At 44.7% G+C, this 23,926-nt stretch overlaps 1 protein-coding gene across 3 annotated transcripts in view; it reads right to left on the bottom strand.

Moving 5' to 3' along the window:
* LOC134920292 (uncharacterized) overlaps positions 1–23,926 on the bottom strand; it is a 265,262-nt gene that overhangs the window by 166,367 nt on the left and 74,969 nt on the right. For all 3 annotated transcript variants that reach the window (XM_063920509.1, XM_063920510.1, XM_063920511.1), the window contains exons 7-9: positions 22,728–22,827; positions 2,298–2,341; positions 1,234–1,311 (exon numbers count right to left, since the gene is read on the bottom strand). In XM_063920509.1, coding sequence (XP_063776579.1) covers positions 1,234–1,311; positions 2,298–2,341; positions 22,728–22,827 — 222 coding nt within the window. The remainder of the gene's footprint in view (positions 1–1,233; positions 1,312–2,297; positions 2,342–22,727; positions 22,828–23,926) is intronic.

Here is a 23,926-nt window from a genome sequence, read left to right on the forward strand (position 1 = left end):
CAGCAGAGGCGGACACTGGGCGTGAGGGGGCGGTCCGGCGGCTGGTCGCTGTTTAGGGGGCACTGTATATCATAATAAGAATTGGGGTTACTGTGTTACATAATGTGTACTGGCATCTCTACAATGTGACATAATGTGAACTAGGGCATTACTATGATTCATAAAATAAACTTGTGCACTACTATGGGGCATAACATTAACTAAAGTTCTACTATGGCTCAGGAAATCAACTAGGGCACTACAACGGGGCACACAATTTACAACTGCTGCGGATAGGTGTATCTCTAGAAGCATTTGGACAGTGGCCCCTTCAAAATATTGCTACGGGGACCACAAATTTTTGCCTACGCCCCTGGCAAGAACTGAAGACATTTGCAGTAGAGGCCTGGCAGAACATCACCAGGGATGAAACCCAGCGTCTGGTGATGTCTATTCGTTCCAGACTTCAGGCTGTAATTGACTGCAAAGGATTTGCAACAAAGTATTAAAAAGTGAAAATTCGATTTAGGATTGTTTAGTTTGTCCCATTACTTTTGGTCTCTTAAAAGTGTGAAGCACATATAGAAACCGTTGTAATTCCTACACCGTTCTCCTGATTTGGATGTAAATACCCTCAAATTAAAGTGGAAAGTCTGTAGTTAAAGCACATCTTGTTTGTTTCATTTCAAATCCATTGTGGTGGTGTATAGAGCCAAAATATGAGAATTGTGTCGATGTCCCTATATTTATGGACCTGACTGTATATTCATACATGTATCCCCTAATGTTCAAATGCCGCACACTCACCCCTCTTTGATAGAGAAGATTACAGGACCAGCACTCCAAGGCAAAAGGAAAGTTGGTTTATTTAGTCATAAACAGTACAGACCATAACAGAGGCCCAACAATCTGTTTCAATTGCTCGCAGGCAGTTTTCGTCAGGGGACATTAGGAAAAAAAGCACTGTATACTGTATGATGAACCAACATGCCCCTGAAGTTCAGTATTACGAACTGTCAATCTCTAAAGATTTTAGTTGCAAACTTTTTCAGTCCTTCTCTCAGCAAACTTTCCTTTTTACATAAAGTTCAAACATTTATGAAGTTATTTAAATGCCAAGGAAAATATAAAAGGGCTCTTCTGTCAATACTAATACTTTCTACATTAAATTGGTGACTTTGAGTGACCTCTGTGGGAGATAGAAAGTCAGTACAAAAAAGAAGAAGAAAAAAGTGATAAGAGCATTTTACTTACCAGTCGGGTATCAGATGCCAATCTGTGTATATTCCACCAGTGCACTGGGCACCACATTCTATCAGATGACCAGCGAGACTGCAACAGGACATGGAAACAATACTATACTATAAATAGTATTCTTTCAGAATCATTGCACATGCCTGTTTACATACTATATATAACATTTAACCAATGTGAATACAAAACAAAATTACTTTACAAATCCTGAAAAGCAAAGCAGTGAGCACTATTTTATAATTTTTTTAATAATTTGTCTCCACAAAGCAATCAGCATTATTTTGCACAAAACATCCAGGCCCAAATATGTTAAACGCCTTAAAAAGTGATAAAGTGGAGACAGATAAAGAGTGATAAATGACCAGGCAATCAGCTTCCTGACATTTTTCAAACAGGGCCTGGTACGGGATGCAGTCAATTTACCTGCAATCAAAATCCTGACAACCAAAGACCGACGGTCAAAATCCCGACAATGTTAAAATCCCGATACGGTCAAAAAAACCGACATTTAAAATACAGACAAGGTAAAAATATCGACATTTAAAATGTCGACATGAGTTTGTGATTTTTTTTATTAATTTTTTTTGTTGAAACCGACTTGTTCATACTTTACCATCTCAGTGGACATGAGGGGGAATATAATAGTGTGCTGAGCACTGCAAGGCACCATGCCCGAAGCATGCGAGGGGACACGGTACACTTATACGACGGTGTCCATGTCAACCTACGTCGACATACACACAAAAAAACAATGAACTTATGTCGACTTTTTGACCTGTCAACATTTTAAATGTCAGTATTTTGACCTTGTCAATATTTTAAATGGTGGGATTTTGTCCTGTCAGGATTTTGACTGAAAGGCCAGTTGTTGTCGGGATTTTGATTGTAGGTTTTTCATACTGATCCCCCTGTTACATGGCAGTTAGGAAGCTGATTGGCTGGTCATTTAACACCCTTTATCCATCTCCAATTTATCACTTTTTAAGGCTTAATACATTTGGGCCCACATTCTACTATTCCAAACATTACATTCCAGGTTCTGCAAAACTAATGCAAACATTTACCTTCCAGCAGCAAGTAGGTCAAAATCATTTCTCTTCCAGCCAAACTAGAAAAATGAGAAAGCGAAGGTTACTGTAATTCTTCCATACTGACAGTAATCTATCTCAATAAGTAGCATTAGGCACCACAGGTTACAGAGAACATGATCAATATATACAAAAGACAAAATCGATAACAATCCATTTCCTGTTTATTAAAAGTAAAATACAAGTGATCACAGAGTTGCAATAGTTTCCAGCACAAATATGGCAATAAATGGTTCAGTTGATAACAAAATTACTGCATTTGTTACCATAGTTTCTATATGAAAATTGTGAAACATTTGAAAAAAAAAAAAAACAATTCCTCATATGCAAACCTATTTTACATGTATTTCAGGACATTGATTTGTGTGCGACGAGCAGTACTGATAAATGTCACCACCTTGTGGCAATAGTAGGTATAGTTGTGGTTTTTTTTTCTGTGAAATTAGACACTGCTGTGATACATGCTACTATGCATATTGTAATGTAAACTTATTAGTCATCATTTTTGAAAATAAAACAAAAACAGACATTACATATAAATGTTTAGGGAAACTACAGGTAATAGAAAGAGCGTGGAAATGCTGCCCTAAGACTGTTTTTGTTGAGATCTCTGTGTACACTAGTGAAGAAAAGGACATATACTGAGTGGACGGCTGCTTAAATACACCTGTCCAATGTACATATACAGTAACTGACAGCAATGCAGTTACAAAAGTGATAAAAATGCAAGGCAAATATTCAAGTTTCTTTGTATGCAGTAGTCAGTGCTAGGCCAGCCAGGTTTAGATCCACAACACTGTTTGGGGTATAAAGAATGGATTACGAACAATCCAAAATTCATCCACATAAATCTGTCCCTGTGGTCATATAAAGACCACTGGCAAAAAAAAAAAGGAAAAGTAATAGAGGATGACACAGCTATTGTAAAATAACAACAACAACAACAACAACAGGTTGGGTCTAGTAAATAGTGACCACCGTTCAACTGATGGCATAAAATAAGATGGGGTCCTAGTGGACTGCAGAGAGCAATCATAGGGAAATTGGGAAAACATTGTCTGTTCTAATACATTGCTTATCTTTTTAAATCAAGGAAATGCCTCTCAGAAAAAGACTGGAAAGTCCTGGAGATGATCAGGAACGTGACAAGGAAATAATATTCTGAATTCATATTATTGTAGTAGTTTTCCTAGTCTGCAAACAAGAATCACTGGTTTACTAATTACTATGGTACACACTGTAGTCTGTATTCCTGTAAACCATTTGCTGCGCCCATTACGGACACATTCAGGCTGCTGTAAGGAAATTGGTGTACTCATTTTTCTATTTTTGTATAAATAACAAATAAAATGGTCATTCATTCCAGAATGATAAATGAAAGTCCACCTTTGGGTCTTTTTTTCAGGAGCTAGATGGACCCAATGTATTTGTTTAGTAGATAAAAACTTTTTTTTACTTTTTATAAATGTCTGTGTGGTATGTAGAGCCGGCCCTAAACAATATGATGCCCTAGCACGATCGCTAGTTCAGCCTATGACCCTGCACCCCTTTCCCAGCACCATCACCCCTCACCCATAGAAGTCCATATTTTGGTGTTCCTACTACCTATATTTTAAATAGGAACAGTGGGCCCAAAAAGGGGTGTGTTTTTGCTGGCAAAGGGTATGGCCACACAATAATGCCCCCAATTGAAATTACGCTACACAGTCCTGCAAATTTATTATCACACTGAATTGCTCCTTATTTACATTACACCACACCATATTGCTCTTTATTCACATTAGACCACACAGTAGTGCCCTTTCTATACATAACTAGTGATGTGCACCGGACATTTTTCGGGTTTTGTGTTTTGGTTTTGGATTCGGATCCGCGGCCGTGTTTTGGATTCGGACACGTTTTGGCAAAACCTCCCTGAAATTTTTTTGTCGGATTCGGGTGTGTTTTGGATTCGTTTTTTTTTTTTACAAAAAACCCTAAAAAACAGCTTAAATCATAGAATTTGGGGGTCATTTTGATCCCATAGTATTATTAACCTCAATAACCATAATTTACACTCATTTTCAGTCTATTCTGAACACCTCACACCTCACAATATTATTTTTAGTCCTAAAATTTGCACCGAGGTCGCTGGATGGCTAAGCTAAGCGACACAAGTGGCCGACACAAACACCTGGCCATCTAGGAGTGGCACTGCAGTGTCAGGCAGGATGGCACTTCAAAAAAATTGTCCCCAAACAGCACATGATGCAAAGAAAAAAAGAGGCGCACCAAGGTCGCTGTGTGACTAAGCTAAGCAACACAAGTGGCCGACACAAACATCTGGCCCATCTAGGAGTGGCACTGCAGTGTCAGGCAGGATGGCACTTCAAAAAAATTGTCCCCAAACAGCACATGATGCAAAGAAAAAAAGAGGCGCACCAAGGTCGCTGTGTGACTAAGCTAAGCGACCCAGGTGGCCGACACAAACACTTGGCCCATCTAGGAGTGGCACTGCAGTGTCAGACAGGATGGCAGATTAAAAAAATTGTCCCAAAACAGGACATGATGCAAATAAAAAAAGAGGCGCAATGAGGTAGCTGTGTGACTAAGCTAAGCGACCCAAGTGGCCGACACAAACACCTGGCCCATCTAGGAGTGGCACTGCAGTGTCAGACATGATGGCAGATTAAAAAAATTGTCCCCAAACAGCACATGATGCAAAGAAAAAAAGAGGCGCAATGAGGTAGCTGTGTGACTAAGCTAAGCGACCCAAGTGGCCAACACAAACACCTGGCCCATCTAGGAGTGGCATTGCAGTGTCAGACAGGATGGCACTTCAAAAAAATAGTCCCCAAACAGCACATGATGCAAAGAAAAAAAGAGGCGCACCAAGGTCGCTGTGTGACTAAGTTAAGCGACCCAGGTGGCCGACACAAACACCTGGTCCATCTAGGAGTGGCACTGCAGTGTCAGACAGGATGGCAGATTAAAAACATTGTCCCAAAACAGCACATGATGCAAAGAAAAAAAGAGGCGCAGTGAGGTAGCTGTGTGACTAAGCTAAGCGACCCAAGTGGCCGACACAAACACCTGGCCCATCTAGGAGTGGCACTGCAGTGTCAGACATGATGGCAGATTAAAAAAATTGTCCCCAAACAGCACATGATGCAAAGAAAAAAAGAGGCGCAATGAGGTAGCTGTGTGACTAAGCTAAGCGACCCAAGTGGACAACACAAACACCTGGCCCATCTAGGAGTGGCACTGCAGTGTCAGGCAGGATGGCACTTCAAAAAAATAGTCCCCAAACAGCACATGATGCAAAGAAAAAAAGAGGCGCACCAAGGTCGCTGTGTGACTAAGCTAAGCAACACAAGTGGCCGACACAAACATCTGGCCCATCTAGGAGTGGCACTGCAGTGTCAGGCAGGATGGCACTTCAAAAAAATAGTCCCCAAACAGCACATGATGCAAAGAAAAAAAGAGGCGCACCAAGGTCGCTGTGTGACTAAGCTAAGCGACCCAAGTGGCCGACACAAATACCTGGCCCATCTAGGAGTGGCACTGCAGTGTCAGACAGGATGGCAGATTAAAAAAATTGTCCCCAAACAGCACATGATGCAAAGAAAAAAAGAGGCGCAATGAGGTAGCTGTGTGACTAAGCTAAGCGACACAAGTGGCCGACACAAACACCTGGCCCATCTAGGAGTGGCACTGCAGTGTCAGGCAGGATGGCACTTCAAAAAAATTGTCTCCAAACAGCACATGATGCAAAGAAAAAAAGAGGCGCACCAAGGTCGCTGTGTGACTAAGCTAAGCGACACAAGTGGCCGACACAAACACCTGGCCCATCTAGGAGTGGCACTGCAGTGTCAGGCAGGATGGCACTTCAAAAAAATTGTCCCCAAACAGTACATGATGCAAAGAAAAATGAAAGAAAAAAAGAGGTGCAAGATGGAATTGTCCTCGGGCCCTCCCACCCACCCTTATGTTGTATAAACAGGACATGCACACTTTAACGAACCCATCATTTCAGCGACAGGGTCTGCCACACGACTGTGACTGAAATGACTGGTTGGTTTGGGCCCCCACCAAAAAAAGAAGCAATCAATCTCTGCAGTGTCACAGATTATTAATTCGTCCCCACTGGAATCCACCATCTCAGGTTCCTGTGTACTTTCTGGAGGCAATTGCTGCTGGTGAATGTCTCCACGGAGGAATTGATTATAATTCATTTTAATGAACATCATCTTCTCCACATTTTCTGGTAGTAACCTCGTACGCCGATTGCTGACAAGGTGAGCGGCTGCACTAATCACTCTTTCGGAGTACACACTGGAGGGAGGGCAACTTAGGTAGAATAAAGCCAGTTTGTGCAAGGGTCTCCAAATTGCCTCTTTTTCCTGCCAGTATACGTACGGACTGTCTGACGTGCCTACTTGGATGCGGTCACTCATATAATCCTCCACCATTCTTTCAATGGTGAGAGAATCATATGAAGTGACAGTAGACGACATGTCAGTAATCGTTGGCAGGTCCTTCAGTCCGGACCAGATGTCAGCACTCGCTCCAGACTGCCCTGCATCACCGCCAGCGGGTGGGCTCGGAATTCTGAGCCTTTTCCTCGCACCCCCAGTTGCGGGAGAATGTGAAGGAGGAGATGTTGACGGGTCACGTTCCGCTTGACTTGACAATTTTCTCACCAGCAGGTCTTTGAACCTCTGCAGACTTGTGTCTGCCGGAAAGAGAGATACAACGTAGGTTTTAAATCTAGGATCGAGCACGGTGGCCAAAATGTAGTGCTCTGATTTCAACAGATTGACCACCCGTGAATCCTGGTTAAGCAAATTAAGGGCTCCATCCACAAGTCCCACATGCCTAGCGGAATCGCTCTGTTTTAGCTCCTCCTTCAATGTCTCCAGCTTCTTCTGCAAAAGCCTGATGAGGGGAATGACCTGACTCAGGCTGGCAGTGTCTGAACTGACTTCACGTGTGGCAAGTTCAACGGGTTGCAGAACCTTGCACAACGTTGAAATCATTCTCCACTGCGCTTGAGTCAGGTGCATTCCCCCTCCTTTGCCTATATCGTGGGCAGATGTATAGGCTTGAATGGCCTTTTGCTGCTCCTCCATCCTCTGAAGCATATAGAGGGTTGAATTCCACCTCGTTACCACCTCTTGCTTCAGATGATGGCAGGGCAGGTTCAGGAATGTTTGGTGGTGCTCCAGTCTTCGGCACGCTGTGGCTGAATGCTGAAAGTGGCCCGCAATTCTTCGGGCCACCGACAGCATCTGTTGCATGCCCCTGTCGTTTTTAAAAATAATTCTGCACCACCAAATTCAATGTATGTGCAAAACATGTGACGTGCTGGAATTTGCCCAGATGTAATGCACGCACAATATTGCTGGCGTTGTCCGATGTCACAAATCCCCAGGAAAGTCCAATTGGGGTAAGCCATTCTGCGATGATCTTCCTCAGTTTCCGTAAAAGGTTGTCAGCTGTGTGTCTCTTCTGGAAAGTGGTGATACAAAGCGTAGCCTGCCTAGGAACGAGTTGGCGTTTGCGAGATGCTGCTACTGGTGCCGCCGCTGCTGTTCTTGCTGCGGGAGGCAATACATCTACCCAGTGGGCTGTCACAGTCATATAGTCCTGAGTCTGCCCTGCTCCACTTGTCCACATGTCCGTGGTTAAGTGGACATTGGGTACAACTGCCTTTTTTAGGATACTGGTGACTCTTTTTCTGAGGTCTGTGTACATTTTCGGTATCGCCTGCCTAGAGAAATGGAACCTAGATGGTATTTGGTACCAGGGACACAGTACCTCAATCAAGTCTCTAGTTGCCTCTGAATTAACGGTGGATACCGGAACCACGTTTCTCACCGCCCAGGCTGACAAGGCCTGAGTTATCTGCTTTGCAGCAGGATGACTGCTGTGATATTTCATCTTCCTCGCAAAGGACTGTTGGACAGTCAATTGCTTACTGGAAGTAGTACAAGTGGTCTTCCGACTTCCCCTCTGGGATGACGATCAACTCCCAGCAGCAACAACAGCAGCGCCAGCAGCAGTAGGCGCTACACTCAAGGATGCATCGGAGGAATCCCAGGCAGGAGAGGACTCGTCAGACTTGCCAGTGACATGGCCTGCAGGACTATTGGCTTTCCTGGGTAAGGAGGAAATTGACACTGAGGGTGTTGGTGGTGTGGTTTGCAGGAGCTTGGTTACAAGAGGAAGGGATTTAGTGGTCAGTGGACTGCTTCCGCTGTCATCCAAAGTTTTTGAACTTGTCACTGACTTATGATGAATGCGCTGCAGGTGACGTATAAGGGAGGATGTTCCGAGGTGGTTAACGTCCTTACCCCTACTTATTACAGCTTGACAAAGGCAACACACGGCTTGACACCTGTTGCCTGCATTTGTGTTGAAATAATTCCACACCGAAGAGCTGATTTTTTTTGTATTTTGACCAGGCATGTCAATGGCCATATTCGTACCACGGACAACAGGTGTCTCCCCGGGTGCCTGACTTAAACAAACCACCTCACCATCAGAATCCTCCTTGTCAATTTCCTCCCCAGCGCCAGCAACACCCATATCCTCATCCTGGTATACTTCAACAGTGACATCTTCAATTTGACTATCAGGAACTGGACTGCGGGTGCTCCTTCCAGCACTTGCAGGGGGCGTGCAAATGGTGGAAGGCGCAAGCTCTTCCCGTCCAGTGTTGGGAAGGTCAGGCATCGCAACCGACACAATTGGACTCTCCTTGGGGATTTGTGATTTAGAAGAACGCACAGTTCTTTGCTGTGCTTTTGCCAGCTTAAGTCTTTACATTTTTCTAGCGAGAGGATGAGTGCTTCCATCCTCATGTGAATCTGAACCACTAGCCATGAACATAGGCCAGGGCCTCAGCCGTTCCTTGCCACTCCGTATCGTTAATGGCATATTGGCAAGTTTACGCTTCTCATCAGACGCTTTCAATTTTGATTTTTTGGGTCATTTTACTGAACTTTTGTTTTTTGGATTTTACATGCTCTCTACTATGACATTGGGCATCAGCCTTGGCAGACGACGTTGATGGCATTTCATCGTCTCGGCCATGACTAGTGGCAGCAGCTTCAGCACGAGGTGGAAGTGGATCTTGATCTTTCCCTATTTTAACCTCCACATTTTTGTTCTCCATTTTTTAATGTGTGGAATTATATGCCAGTATCAATGCAATGGCCTACTACTATATATACTGCGCACAACTGAAATGCACCACAGGTATAGAATGTAGATGGATAGTATACTTGACGACACAGAGGTAGGTACAGCAGTGGCCTACCATACCGTACTGCTATATATACTGGTGGTCACTGTCAGCAAACTGCAAAACTAAAATGCACCACAGGTATAGAATCTAGATGGATAGTATACTTGACGACACAGAGGTAGGTACAGCAGTGGCCTACCGTACCGTACTGCTATATATACTGGTGGTCACTGTCAGCAAACTGCAAAACTAAAATGGACCACAGGTATAGAATCTATATGGATAGTATACTTGACGACACAGAGGTAGGTACAGCAGTGGCCTTCCGTACCGTACTGCTATATATACTGGTGGTCACTGTGTCAGCAAACTGCAAAACTAAAATGCACCACAGGTATAGAATCTAGATGGATAGTATACTTGACGACACAGAGGTAGATACAGCAGTGGCCTTCCGTACCGTACTGCTATATATACTGGTGGTCACTGTGTCAGCAAACTGCAAAACTAAAATGCACCACAGGTATAGAATGTAGATGGATAGTATACTTGACGACACAGAGGTAGGTACAGCAGTGGCCTTCCGTACCGTACTGCTATATATACTGGTGGTCACTGTGTCAGCAAACTGCAAAACTGAAATGCACCACAGGTATAGAATGTAGATGGATAGTATACTTGACGACACAGAGGTAGGTACAGCAGTGGCCTACTGTACCGTAATGCTATATATTATATACTGGTGGTCAGCAAACTGTGCAAAACTGAAATGCACCACAGGTATGGATGGATAGTATACTTGACGACACAGAGGTAGGTACAGCAGTGGCCTACTGTACCGTAATGCTATATATTATATACTGGTGGTCAGCAAACTGTGCAAAAGCTGAAATGCACCACAGGTATGGATGGATAGTATACTTGACGACACAGAGGTAGGTACAGCAGTGGCCTTCTGTACCGTAATCCTATATATTATATACTGGTGGTCAGCAAAATTATGCACTGTACTCCTACTATATACTGTCTACAATGCAGCACAGATATGGAGTGTTTTTCAGGCAGACAACGTATACTGGTGGTCACTGGTCAGCAAAACTCTGCACTGTACTCCTCCTATATAATATTATACTGGTGGTCCCCAGTCCCCACAATAAAGCAGCACACTGAGCACAGATATGGAGTGTTTTTCAGGCAGACAACGTATACTGGTGGTCACTGTCAGCAAAACTCTGCACTGTACTCCTGCTACATAATACAGCTGCTCCCCAGTCCCCACAATTAAGCAGTGTGAGCACAGATATATGCAGCACACTGAGCACAGATAAGGAGCGTTTTTTTCATGCAGAGAACGGATAAAACAGGTGGTCACTGATCAGCAAAACTCTGCACTGTACTCCTCCTATATTAATATACAGCTGCTCCCCAGTCCCCACAATTAAGCAATAAGTAAAGCAAGCACAAATATTTGCATCAACAATACACGGAGAGGACGCCAGCCACGTCCTCTCCCTAACATTTCCAATGCACGAGTGAAAATGGCGGCGACGCGCGGCTGCTTATATAGAATCCGAATCTTGCGAGAATCCGACAGCGGGATGATGACGTTCGGGCGCGCTCGGGTTAACCGAGTCATACGGGAGAATCCGAGTATGCCTCGGACCCGTGTAAAAAGGGTGAAGTTCGGGGGGGTTCGGTGAAACCGAACCCGCTCATCACTATACATAACACCACACAGTAGAGCACCTTATACACATAATGCCACACATCAGTATGCCTTTATACACATAATGCCACACAGTAATGCCCCTTACACATATAACACACATTATTAATGTACTTATAAACATAATGCACCTTACACATTATGCCAATCTTTATTAATGCACATAATGTCCCTTACACAACCAACCCACTCACACACAGCACTCACACGGCAGTTTACACTGTGACCTCTGCTTGGATATGACCTCATAAATCTTGCCTCAATGCACCATGCAGCAGGAGATGCCTGGCGTGGGTCAGCTGGCAGCTCTGTTAACGTCGGCCACCTTTTTTTAATAAAAATGCATCTTATTTGCATTGCTTTGTGCCTAGGATACACAAGCAGCTTCTGCTGATTAAAATGATGTGCGGCATGCCTATTTACTGTGTGCGACTGTGGCTGTATCTGCATATGAAATTCTACACACAGAATATAGGCATGCCGCATATCATTTTAATCAGCAGAAGCTGCTGGTGCCCCTAGGCATTTGCCTAGTTTGCCTATGGTGATATGACCTGCTAGGTTCATAACTGTATCTGCATTGTGTGAGCTCCATGCTGAACTGTATCGAGGTGTGAACTAAGGATCTTTTGAAGGTCACAGTAGGGGGCCCTTGTTCAGGCCCATGGAGACAGACATACTGGGAGAGTTAAACACAAAACAGAAAAAGAAGACTCTTGTGTGGGCGCACTCTTTTTTTATATAGATTTAGTTCTAAGATCTATGAACAGAATAAAATAATTTTTAATGTAATTTATTTAAAACTGGACAAATGATTGCCCCAAAGTCATTCTTCACAGACAAATATTATGTATGAGAAAACGTTAAAATGTTCTGGTCATACTGCTCAGTAGTAGTTTCAACGAATGTGGACACATAAGTCCGACATTTATTTCCCTAGACCTGCCTAACACAGAAAGCAGATCCACACCTTTTCTATTTTCTGTAGTCAGAATATTATGTTCCAATTTACTCTTGTTTAGGTGCACTCTCATTAGTGTTGATACACCCAGTCCGATTACTCTACTACCATACTGCACTGCCAATGCCCAATCTCGTCTGATCTTGGAAGCCAAACAGTGTTGGGCTGGGTCAGTACTTGGATGGAAGACTGTTGTAGTTTATCTAGAATCTACCTGGGTTGTGATCCTTACACAACACTAACAGCAGTATCACCACTTTTTCTTCTTCTTCTTCTACTCTTATTAGTGCTATTTTTTCTTTTACTTGATATAACCATTTGGTATACAAACTATTATTGTAGAGTTACTACTTTAGCAATATTACTTTAGCGAGCTTTCGCTCGCACAGCTGCGACCGGGTCACTACTGCGCATGCATGGGGGCCATAATGCGCAGACGCATCGTTGCCCGGTGAAGGCAACGATGAAGGGAATGAAGAAAGTCATTGCAGCGGCGATCACTTGAAGATTGACAGGCGGTAGGCGTTCCTAAGCGGCAACACAGCGTTCGGAGCCGTTTTCTGGGAGTGGTAAGAAAAACGCAGGCATGTTTGAAGAAACGCAGGCGTGTCCAGGGCGGGTGTTTGACGTCAGAGCCAGGACCGAACAGGCTGAAAACATCGCAGCTGGTAAGTATGTCTAGACCTACTTAGAAACTGCACAAATGTTTTTCCCATAGCAGGGCTGCACAAGCGATCGCAGCCTTGCTATGGGAAAAAACCCACCCCCACAGGCGGAGTATAGTTGATCGCACGGGCTGTAAAAAGCAGCTTTGTGCGATTAACTGGTAATCAGGCCCTGTGTCCAGACAATAGTAATGCCCCTTACTCATTATACCCACACAGTGATGTCCCTTACACATTATGCCCATAATGGCAAATGCACCCATAATTAGCTTTCCAAAATGGTCGCAATAATAAAATACCTGCGGCTGTGAGTCGGTCTCCTGTCCCACAGTCCCTGGCTCCCCTCCTGTCTGATGTATGGGGCTGAGGCTGGCTGGGGATGTGCAGCACTGGTGAGCCTTCCCTGCTGTTATGCTCAGTGTGCAGATTTTAGGAGTGTGGGCAGGTCTATCACATGACATCATGACTAGAGATGAGCGCCTGAAATTTTTCGGGTTTTGTGTTTTGGTTTTGGGTTCGGTTCCGCGGCCGTGTTTTGGGTTCGACCGCGTTTTGGCAAAACCTCACCGAATTTTTTTTGTCGGATTCGGGTGTGTTTTGGATTCGGGTGTTTTTTTAAAAAAACACTAAAAAACAGCTTAAATCATAGAATTTGGGGGTCATTTTGATCCCATATTATTATTAACCTCAAAAACCATAATTTCCACTCATTTTCAGTCTATTCTGAATACCTCACACCTCACAATATTATTTTTAGTCCTAAAATTTGCACCAAGGTCGCTGGATGACTAAGCTAAGCGACACTAGTGGCCGACACAAACACCTGGCCCATCTAGGAGTGGCACTGCAGTGTCACGCAGGATGTCCCTTCCAAAAAACCCTCCCCAATCAGCACATGACGCAAAGAAAAAAAGAGGCGCAATGAGGTAGCTGACTGTGTGAGTAAGATAAGCGACCCTAGTGGCCGACACAAACACCGGGCCCATTTAGGAGTGGCACTGCAGTGTCACGCAGGATGTCCCTTCCAAAAAACCCTCCCCAATCAGCACATGACGCAAAGAAAAAAAGAGGCGCAATGAGGTAGCTGACTGTGTGAGTAAGATTAGCGACCCTAGTGGCCGACACAAACACCGGGCCCATTTAGGAGTGGCACTGCAGTGTCACGCAGGATGTCACTTCCAAAAAACCCTCCCCAATCAGCACATGACGCAAAGAAAAAAAGAGGCGCAATGAGGTAGCTGACTGTGTGAGTAAGATTAGCGACCCTAGTGGCCGACACAAACACCGGGCCCATTTAGGAGTGGCACTGCAGTGTCACGCAGGATGTCCCTTCCAAAAAACCCTCCCCAATCAGCACATGACGCAAAGAAAAAAAGAGGCGCAATGAGGTAGCTGACTGTGTGAGTAAGATTAGCGACCCTAGTGGCCGACACAAACACCGGGCCCATTTAGGAGTGGCACTGCAGTGTCACGCAGGATGTCCCTTCCAAAAAACCCTCCCCAATCAGCACATGACGCAAAGAAAAAAAGAGGCGCAATGAGGTAGCTGACTGTGTGAGTAAGATTAGCGACCCTAGTGGCCGACACAAACACCGGGCCCATTTAGGAGTGGCACTGCAGTGTCACGCAGGATGTCCCTTCCAAAAAACCCTCCCCAAACAGCACATGACGCAAAGAAAAATAAAAGAAAAAAGAGGTGCAAGATGGAATTGTCCTTGGGCCCTCCCACCCACCCTTATGTTGTATAAACAAAACAGGACATGCACACTTTAACCAACCCATCATTTCAGTGACAGGGTCTGCCACACGACTGTGACTGATATGACGGGTTGGTTTGGACCCCCCCCAAAAAAGAAGCAATTAATCTCTCCTTGCACAAACTGGCTCTACAGAGGCAAGATGTCCACCTCATCATCACCCTCCGATATATCACCGTGTACATCCCCCTCCTCACAGATTATCAATTCGTCCCCACTGGAATCCACCATCTCAGCTCCCTGTGTACTTTGTGGAGGCAATTGCTGCTGGTCAATGTCTCCGCGGAGGAATTGATTATAATTCATTTTAATGAACATCATCTTCTCCACATTTTCTGGATGTAACCTCGTACGCCGATTGCTGACAAGGTGAGCGGCGGCACTAAACACTCTTTCGGAGTACACACTTGTGGGAGGGCAACTTAGGTAGAATAAAGCCAGTTTGTGCAATGGCCTCCAAATTGCCTCTTTTTCCTGCCAGTATAAGTATGGACTGTGTGACGTGCCTACTTGGATGCGGTCACTCATATAATCCTCCACCATTCTTTCAATGGTGAGAGAATCATATGCAGTGACAGTAGACGACATGTCCGTAATCGTTGTCAGGTCCTTCAGTCCGGACCAGATGTCAGCATCAGCAGTCGCTCCAGACTGCCCTGCATCACCGCCAGCGGGTGGGCTCGGAATTCTGAGCCTTTTCCTCGCACCCCCAGTTGCGGGAGAATGTGAAGGAGGAGATGTTGACAGGTCGCGTTCCGCTTGACTTGACAATTTTCTCACCAGCAGGTCTTTCAACCCCAGCAGACTTGTGTCTGCCGGAAAGAGAGATCCAAGGTAGGCTTTAAATCTAGGATCGAGCACGGTGGCCAAAATGTAGTGCTCTGATTTCAACAGATTGACCACCCGTGAACCCTTGTTAAGCGAATTAAGGGCTCCATCCACAAGTCCCACATGCCTAGCGGAATCGCTCCGTGTTAGCTCCTCCTTCAATGTCTCCAGCTTCTTCTGCAAAAGCCTGATGAGGGGAATGACCTGACTCAGGCTGGCAGTGTCTGAACTGACTTCACGTGTGGCAAGTTCAAAGGGCATCAGAACCTTGCACAACGTTGAAATCATTCTCCACTGCGCTTGAGACAGGTGCATTCCACCTCCTATATCGTGCTCAATTGTATAGGCTTGAATGGCCTTTTGCTGCTCCTCCAACCTCTGAAGCATATAGAGGGTTGAATTCCACCTCGTTACCACTTCTTGCTTCAGATGATGGCAGGGCAGGTTCAGTAGTTTTTGGTGGTGCTCCAGTCTTCTGTACGTGGTGCCTGTACGCCGAAAGTGTCCCGCAATTTTTCTGGCCACCGACAGCATCTCTTGCACGCCCCTGTCGTTTTTTAAATAATTCTGCACCACCAAATTCAAGGTATGTGCAAAACATGGGACGTGCTGGAATTTGCCCATATTTAATGCACACACAATATTGCTGGCGTTGTCCGATGCCACAAATCCACAGGAGAGTCCAATTGGGGTAAGCCATTCCGCGATGATCTTCCTCAGTTGCCGTAAGAGGTTTTCAGCTGTGTGCGTATTCTGGAAACCGGTGATACAAAGCGTAGCCTGCCTAGGAAAGAGTTGGCGTTTGCGAGATGCTGCTACTGGTGCCGCCGCTGCTGTTCTTGCGGCGGGAGTCCATACATCTACCCAGTGGGCTGTCACAGTCATATAGTCCTGACCCTGCCCTGCTCCACTTGTCCACATGTCCGTGGTTAAGTGGACATTGGGTACAGCTGCATTTTTTAGGACACTGGTGACTCTTTTTCTGAGGTCTGTGTAAATTTTCGGTATCGCCTGCCTAGAGAAATGGAACCTAGATGGTATTTGGTACCGGGGACACAGTACCTCCAACAAGTCTCTAGTTGGCTCTGCAGTAATGATGGATACCGGAACCACGGTTCTCACCACCCAGGATGCCAAGGCCTCAGTTATCCGCTTTGCAGTAGGATGACTGCTGTGATATTTCATCTTCCTCGCAAAGGACTGTTGGACAGTCAATTGCTTGGTGGAAGTAGTAAAAGTGGTCTTACGACTTCCCCTCTGGGATGACCATCGACTCCCAGCAGCAACAACAGCAGCGCCAGCAGCAGTAGGCGTTACACGCAAGGATGCATCGGAGGAATCCCAGGCAGGAGAGGACTCGTCAGAATTGCCAGTGACATTGCCTGCAGGACTATTGGCATTCCTGGGGAAGGAGGAAATTGACACTGAGGGAGTTGGTGGTGTGGTTTGCGTGAGCTTGGTTACAAGAGGAAGGGATTTACTGGTCAGTGGACTGCTTCCGCTGTCACCCAAAGTTTTTGAACTTGTCACTGACTTATTATGAATGCGCTGCAGGTGACGTATAAGGGAGGATGTTCCGAGGTGGTTAACGTCCTTACCCCTACTTATTACAGCTTGACAAAGGGAACACACGGCTTGACACCTGTTGTCCGCATTTCTGTTGAAATAGTTCCACACCGAAGAGCTGATTTTTTTGGTATTTTCACCAGGCATGTCAACGGCCATATTCCTCCCACGGACAACAGGTGTCTCCCCGGGTGCCTGACTTAAACAAACCACCTCACCATCAGAATCCTCCTGGTCAATTTCCTCCCCAGCGCCAGCAACACCCATATCCTCCTCATCCTGGTGTACTTCAACACTGACATCTTCAATCTGACTATCAGGAACTGGACTGCGGGTGCTCCTTCCAGCACTTGCAGGGGGCGTGCAAATGGTGGAAGGCGCATGCTCTTCACGTCCAGTGTTGGGAAGGTCAGGCATCGCAACCGACACAATTGGACTCTCCTTGTGGATTTGGGATTTCGAAGAACGCACAGTTCTTTGCGGTGCTACTGCTTTTGCCAGCTTGAGTCTTTTCATTTTTCTAGCGAGAGGCTGAGTGCCTCCATCCTCATGTGAAGCTGAACCACTAGCCATGAACATAGGCCAGGGCCTCAGCCGTTCCTTGCCACTCCGTGTGGTAAATGGCATATTGGCAAGTTTACGCTTCTCCTCCGACAATTTTATTTTAGGTTTTGGAGTCCTTTTTTTACTGATATTTGGTGTTTTGGATTTGACATGCTCTGTACTATGACATTGGGCATCGGCCTTGGCAGACGACGTTGCTGGCATTTCATCGTCTCGGCCATGACTAGTGGCAGCAGCTTCAGCACGAGGTGGAAGTGGATCTTGATCTTTCCCTAATTTTGGAACCTCAACATTTTTGTTCTCCATATTTTAATAGGCACAACTAAAAGGCACCTCAGGTAAACAATGGAGATGGATGGATACTAGTATACAATTATGGACGGACTGCCGAGTGCCGACACAGAGGTAGCTACAGCCGTGAACTACCGTACTGTGTCTGCTGCTAATATAGACTGGTTGATAAAGAGATGTCGTAGTATGTATGTATGAAGAAGAAAGAAAAAAAAACCACGGTTAGGTGGTATACAATTATGGACGGACTGCCGAGTGCCGACACAGAGGTAGCCACAGCCGTGAACTACCGTACTGTACTGTGTCTGCTGCTAATATAGACTGGTTGATAAAGAGATGTCGTAGTATGTATGTATGAAGAAGAAAGAAAAAAAAACCACGGGTAGGTGGTATACAATTATGGACGGACTGCCGAGTGCCGACACAGAGGTAGCCACAGCCGTGAACTACCGTACTGTACTGTGTCTGCTGCTAATATAGACTGGTTGATAAAGAGATGTAGTAGTATGTATGTATAAAGAAGAAAGAAAAAAAAACCACGGGTAGGTGGTATACAATTATGGACGGACTGCCGAGTGCCGACACAGAGGTAGCCACAGCCGTGAACTACCGTACTGTACTGTGTCTGCTGCTAATATAGACTGGTTGATAAAGAGATGTCGTAGTATGTATGTATGAAGAAGAAAGAAAAAAAAACCACGGTTAGGTGGTATACAATTATGGACGGACTGCCGAGTGCCGACACAGAGGTAGCCACAGCCGTGAACTACCGTACTGTACTGTGTCTGCTGCTAATATAGACTGGTTGATAAAGAGATGTCGTAGTATGTATGTATAAAGAAGAAAGAAAAAAAAACCACGGTTAGGTGGTATACAATTATGGACGGACTGCCGAGTGCCGACACAGAGGTAGCCACAGCCGTGAACTACCGTACTGTACTGTGTCTGCTGCTAATATAGACTGGTTGATAAAGAGATGTCGTAGTATGTATGTATGAAGAAGAAAGAAAAAAAAACCACGGTTAGGTGGTATACAATTATGGACGGACTGCCGAGTGCCGACACAGAGGTAGCCACAGCCGTGAACTACCGTACTGTACTGTGTCTGCTGCTAATATAGACTGGTTGATAAAGAGATGTCGTAGTATGTATGTATAAAGAAGAAAGAAAAAAAAACCACGGTTAGGTGGTATACAATTATGGACGGACTGCCGAGTGCCGACACAGAGGTAGCCACAGCCGTGAACTACCGTACTGTACTGTGTCTGCTGCTAATATAGACTGGTTGATAAAGAGATGTAGTAGTATGTATGTATAAAGAAGAAAGAAAAAAAAACCACGGGTAGGTGGTATACAATTATGGATGGACTGCCGAGTGCCGACACAGAGGTAGCTACAGCCGTGAACTACCGTACTGTGTCTGCTGCGACTGGATGATAAATAATGATATAAAAAATATATATATATCACTACTGCAGCCGGACAGGTATATATATTATATAATGACGGACCTGCTGGACACTGTCTGTCAGCAGAATGAGTTTTTTATAGAATAAAAAAAAAACACCACACAAGTGAAGTCACACGACGAGTGTTTAACTTTTTCAGTCAATCACAATATAGTATACTACTAACTATACTGGTGGTCAGTGTGGTCAGGTCACTGGTCAGTCACACTGGCAGTGGCACTCCTGCAGCAAAAGTGTGCACTGTTTAATTTTAATATAATATGTACTCCTGGCTCCTGCTATAACCTATAACTGGCACTGCAGTGCTCCCCAGTCTCCCCCACAATTATAAGCTGTGTGAGCTGAGCACAGTCAGATATATAATATATACATAGATGATGCAGCACACTGGGCTGAGCAGTGCACACAGATATGGTATGTGACTGTCTTGTACTCCTGGCTCCTGCTATAACCTATAACTGGCACTGCAGTGCTCCCCAGTCTCCCCCACAATTATAAGCTGTGTGAGCTGAGCACAGTCAGATATATAATATATACATAGATGATGCAGGCATGCAGCACACTGGGCTGAGCAGTGCACACAGATATGGTATGTGACTGAGTCACTGTGTGTACCGTTTTTTTCAGGCAGAGAACGGATATATTAAATAAAACAACTGCACTGCTGGTGGTCACTGTGGTCAGTCACTAAACTCTGCACTCTCTTCTACAGTATCAGCCTCAGGTCAATCTCTCTCTCTCTCTCCTAATCTAAATGGAGAGGACGCCAGCCACGTCCTCTCCCTATCAATCTCAATGCACGTGTGAAAATGGCGGCGACGCGCGGCTCCTTATATAGAATCCGAGTCTCGCGAGAATCCGACAGCGTCATGATGACGTTCGGGCGCGCTCGGGTTAACCGAGCAAGGCGGGAAGATCCGAGTCGCTCGGACCCGTGAAAAAAAACATGAAGTTCGTGCGGGTTCGGATTCAGAGAAACCGAACCCGCTCATCTCTAATCATGACATGGTGGGATGTCAACCACACTTGCAGACCTCCTCTGGGAATTGATTTTTTTATGGGATAGTTTGCGTGGGACCATCCACGGGCGGCAGGACCCTTGGGACTTCAGGAGGGAATATGGTGGCGGAAAATCGTTGCACCCAATAGGGGTGGTGCCCCTGTTCAGCCGCAATGGACGAACAAGACTTTAGTTTGGCCCTACCAGGCAGCGCATTTTCAGACCACACCTAAGCCTCTCTGTGGTGTGCGACACAGAGGTGACATGCCAGTGCAGAGTAAACCTGACTCCTAGAAAGCATCAGTACACCAATACTTGTGTATTTTGAGTTATAACAAGTACTGCTTGCAAACCTTGGCCTTAGAATATTGGTAGGCAACTATATTTTAACACTGAAACTTGTACTTTGACAACTGTCAGAGAATTACATGTTGTTTAGCCATGGTTTAGGCAGTTTAACAAGAATAGATAATGACTGTAGTAGATATTGCCCATGGTGATAACACTTAAATCAATATACAGTATTAACTTAGAGCTCTTTGAAGTGCTGGGAGCTTTCTGGCTACTGAACAATGACATTATTAACATTATTTTCATTTGAAACAGTAGAAGAGTGTAGCTAGTTTTGGGAAGCACTTCCTTAAAGTAATCTTCCTCCAGCTGGACACAATTTGCCTGTTAAGTGCTTTTTATCCCAGTGAGACGTGATGCTCTATAAAGTTTCTTTTCAGTGTAAAATGAGTGCAACTAAATACAGATTTTCTATAAAGTTCTATGGAGCTATACTGCTACCTACTGACTGACTTGGTCCACGATGTCAAGAGTTGCAGTGGAAGGCGAGTCTCAGCTTCAAGTAATGGGGAGGAGAAGGACTATTACATTTATTTAGGGGGAGGGCTTTATGCGAGAAGGAGCTATCCAAAAATGAATAAGACCATTCATTTGTGTTACGATATGTGTCCAATAATCTATACAAAATCAGATCAATGTGTTAGAAGCCCAGAGATGGGTTTAGTATGAAATACCTACAATCAAAATCCCGATGGTCACAATACCGTCAACCATTGACCGACGGTTGTAATCCCGACATAGTCAAAATCCTGACATGGCCAAAATACCGACATTTAAAATGTCGACAGGTCAAGAATTCAACACAAATGTTCAGTGTTTTTTGTGTGTGTATGTCGACATGGACACCATAGAAGTGTACAGCTGTGCTCACCATACTTCGGGCACGGTGCCTCGCTGCACTTGGTCACTATTATATTCCCCCTCCAGGTCCACTGGGATGGTAAAATATGAAAAGTTGGTTTCAATGAAAAACTCATGTCGACTTATTGACCTGTCGTCATTTTAAATGTCTGTATTGTGACCTTGTCGGTATTTTAAATGTCGGTATTTTGACCATGTCAGTATTTTGACCGTTGGTCAACTGTTGTTGGGATTTTAATTATAGGTAAATTGACGGCATCCCCCCAAAGATATATAATTAAATGCAGGTAGGACTGCAATACGGCATTAAGGTGCCTCTTTATAAACTATATAGAAACTGCATGTATTCCTGCTATGTACTAACAGCCTAATGCAGGAGATTTCACAGAAACGCCTGCAGAGGGCTAATTAATTCTGCAGATCGCAGTAACCATTACTTTCAATGGGGACTACAATCTAATCCTTATGTACCAAAGCCTGAATCTGGCCCCTAAATAGAATATTGTATGTTGGTAACATGTATATAATGTATACAAGGAAGTGCTCACCTTCACAACCTGACAAAAGTAAAGATGTATGAAATTGGGGTGGTATTCATGTGACCGCCGGTCAGCTGACCGACAGTCACATGACCTCCTCCGTGAGCCCGACGGCTCACTATCCCGATGGTCGGCATGCCGACCAACAGGGACTATTTCCACTCGTGGGTGTCCACGACACCCATAGAGTGGGAATAGAACCCGTGGCGACCGCAGGTCGCCACCGAGCCCGCAGCGTGGCGAGCGCAGCGTGGCGAGCGCAGCGAGCCCGCAAGGGGCTTGCTGCACTCGCCCCTCCCCGCCGGGATCCCGGCGTCAGTATGCTGCCGGGATCTTGGCGTCGGTAAGGTGACCGGCGGTCAGGAGACCGCCGGTCACCAGTACTACACCCATGAAATTGCTTTTAATGGTGTTAGATAATTGCCTGCACTCAGCCTGCCATATAACATACAATTATTTTATTTTAAAAATAGTGACTGCTCTCTTTTAAATAAACCCATCCGAAAGCAGAAAGATAATATTCATTTAAACTACATTTCTATGTCATGTTTATTAACTATGTAATAGTAGCTGTAAGGGAAATATGTAGGTACATACGGAGTGTATAAGAGGTCCCAGCACAATGCTACTGTCTACACATCTTCCAGTGATCACAATGTCTGCCCCAAGATCCAGAGCTCTGCTAATCGGTCTTGCTCTAGAACAATAAAATAACACATATTATGAAATTGTACAAAAATAAAATAAATAAAAAATACTACAGATTAGGATATGGATACTAAATGCTGTAATAATACAACCCCTATTATGACAGAGACACAGAGTTAAACAGACATATTTGAGCTAAAGAGGATGTGGCACCTAATGCTGGCCATACACTAGTACGATATCATGTACAAATGTACGATTTAGACGCCTCGTATGATGCATTGTGTGCACATCATACGTGTTTTGGGTATGATTACGATGTGATGAGCGGCCCCGTGGGTTGAATGTCGCATCCTCAGATCATATGTGCAGCCCATATTATCCGTCGTAATCACATGCACATCGTTCCTTGTTTTACGCGCATACAATGCATCGTATATGATCAGCATGATTTTTGAGTGACATTTCCTTCGAGGTGATCACGTGCTTTTTGTGAGGCACACAGTACATTAATAGATTGTATGCTTCATCGTATGCGCATAAAACTCCAAATTGTGTGCTAGGGGTTCCCGGGGAGATTAAAGGGAAATCTTATGAGGAATTGGATGCTGGTTGTCCTAATATATGGCCAGCTATGGGGTGGTAACACTGGTAGGAAATCCTGGTGCCACAGCAGCATGAGATGGATAATGAGTTTAATTCTTCACGTCTTTACATAAGACATAACACTCAATATATGAGCATGAGCAATGTAGAAAGCATGTGTTGTGTAATTTAAAATATTCAGTGTGTGGTGAAGTGCTGGCATAAAGATGCTAGTTTAGATGAACCACTAGTATAAACAGGTGTTATTACTTCTAGTAATGCTAACTTCTATAGGCAGAGCCCCAGTTTTACAGTCTGCCCCAAAGCCCTCCTATGAATTTATTTATATGTAATTTCCTTCTCACAATATGTAATACAGCCCATGAGTGTGATCTAGTGCAGCGTTATGCAATGCATGGAACTACACATCCCAGCATGCATAAAACTGTGGCAAAGCATGCTGGGATATGTAATTCTATAATTATGGCATAGGGCTAAAAACATTACAGAGACAGTCACAAACTTATAGAGTGAACATACAAAGTGTATGCAACTCTTCTGGA

The sequence above is a fragment of the Pseudophryne corroboree genome, chromosome 1, assembly GCF_028390025.1.
Source record: "Pseudophryne corroboree isolate aPseCor3 chromosome 1, aPseCor3.hap2, whole genome shotgun sequence".
In the NCBI taxonomy this organism is placed as follows: Eukaryota; Metazoa; Chordata; class Amphibia; order Anura; family Myobatrachidae; genus Pseudophryne; species Pseudophryne corroboree.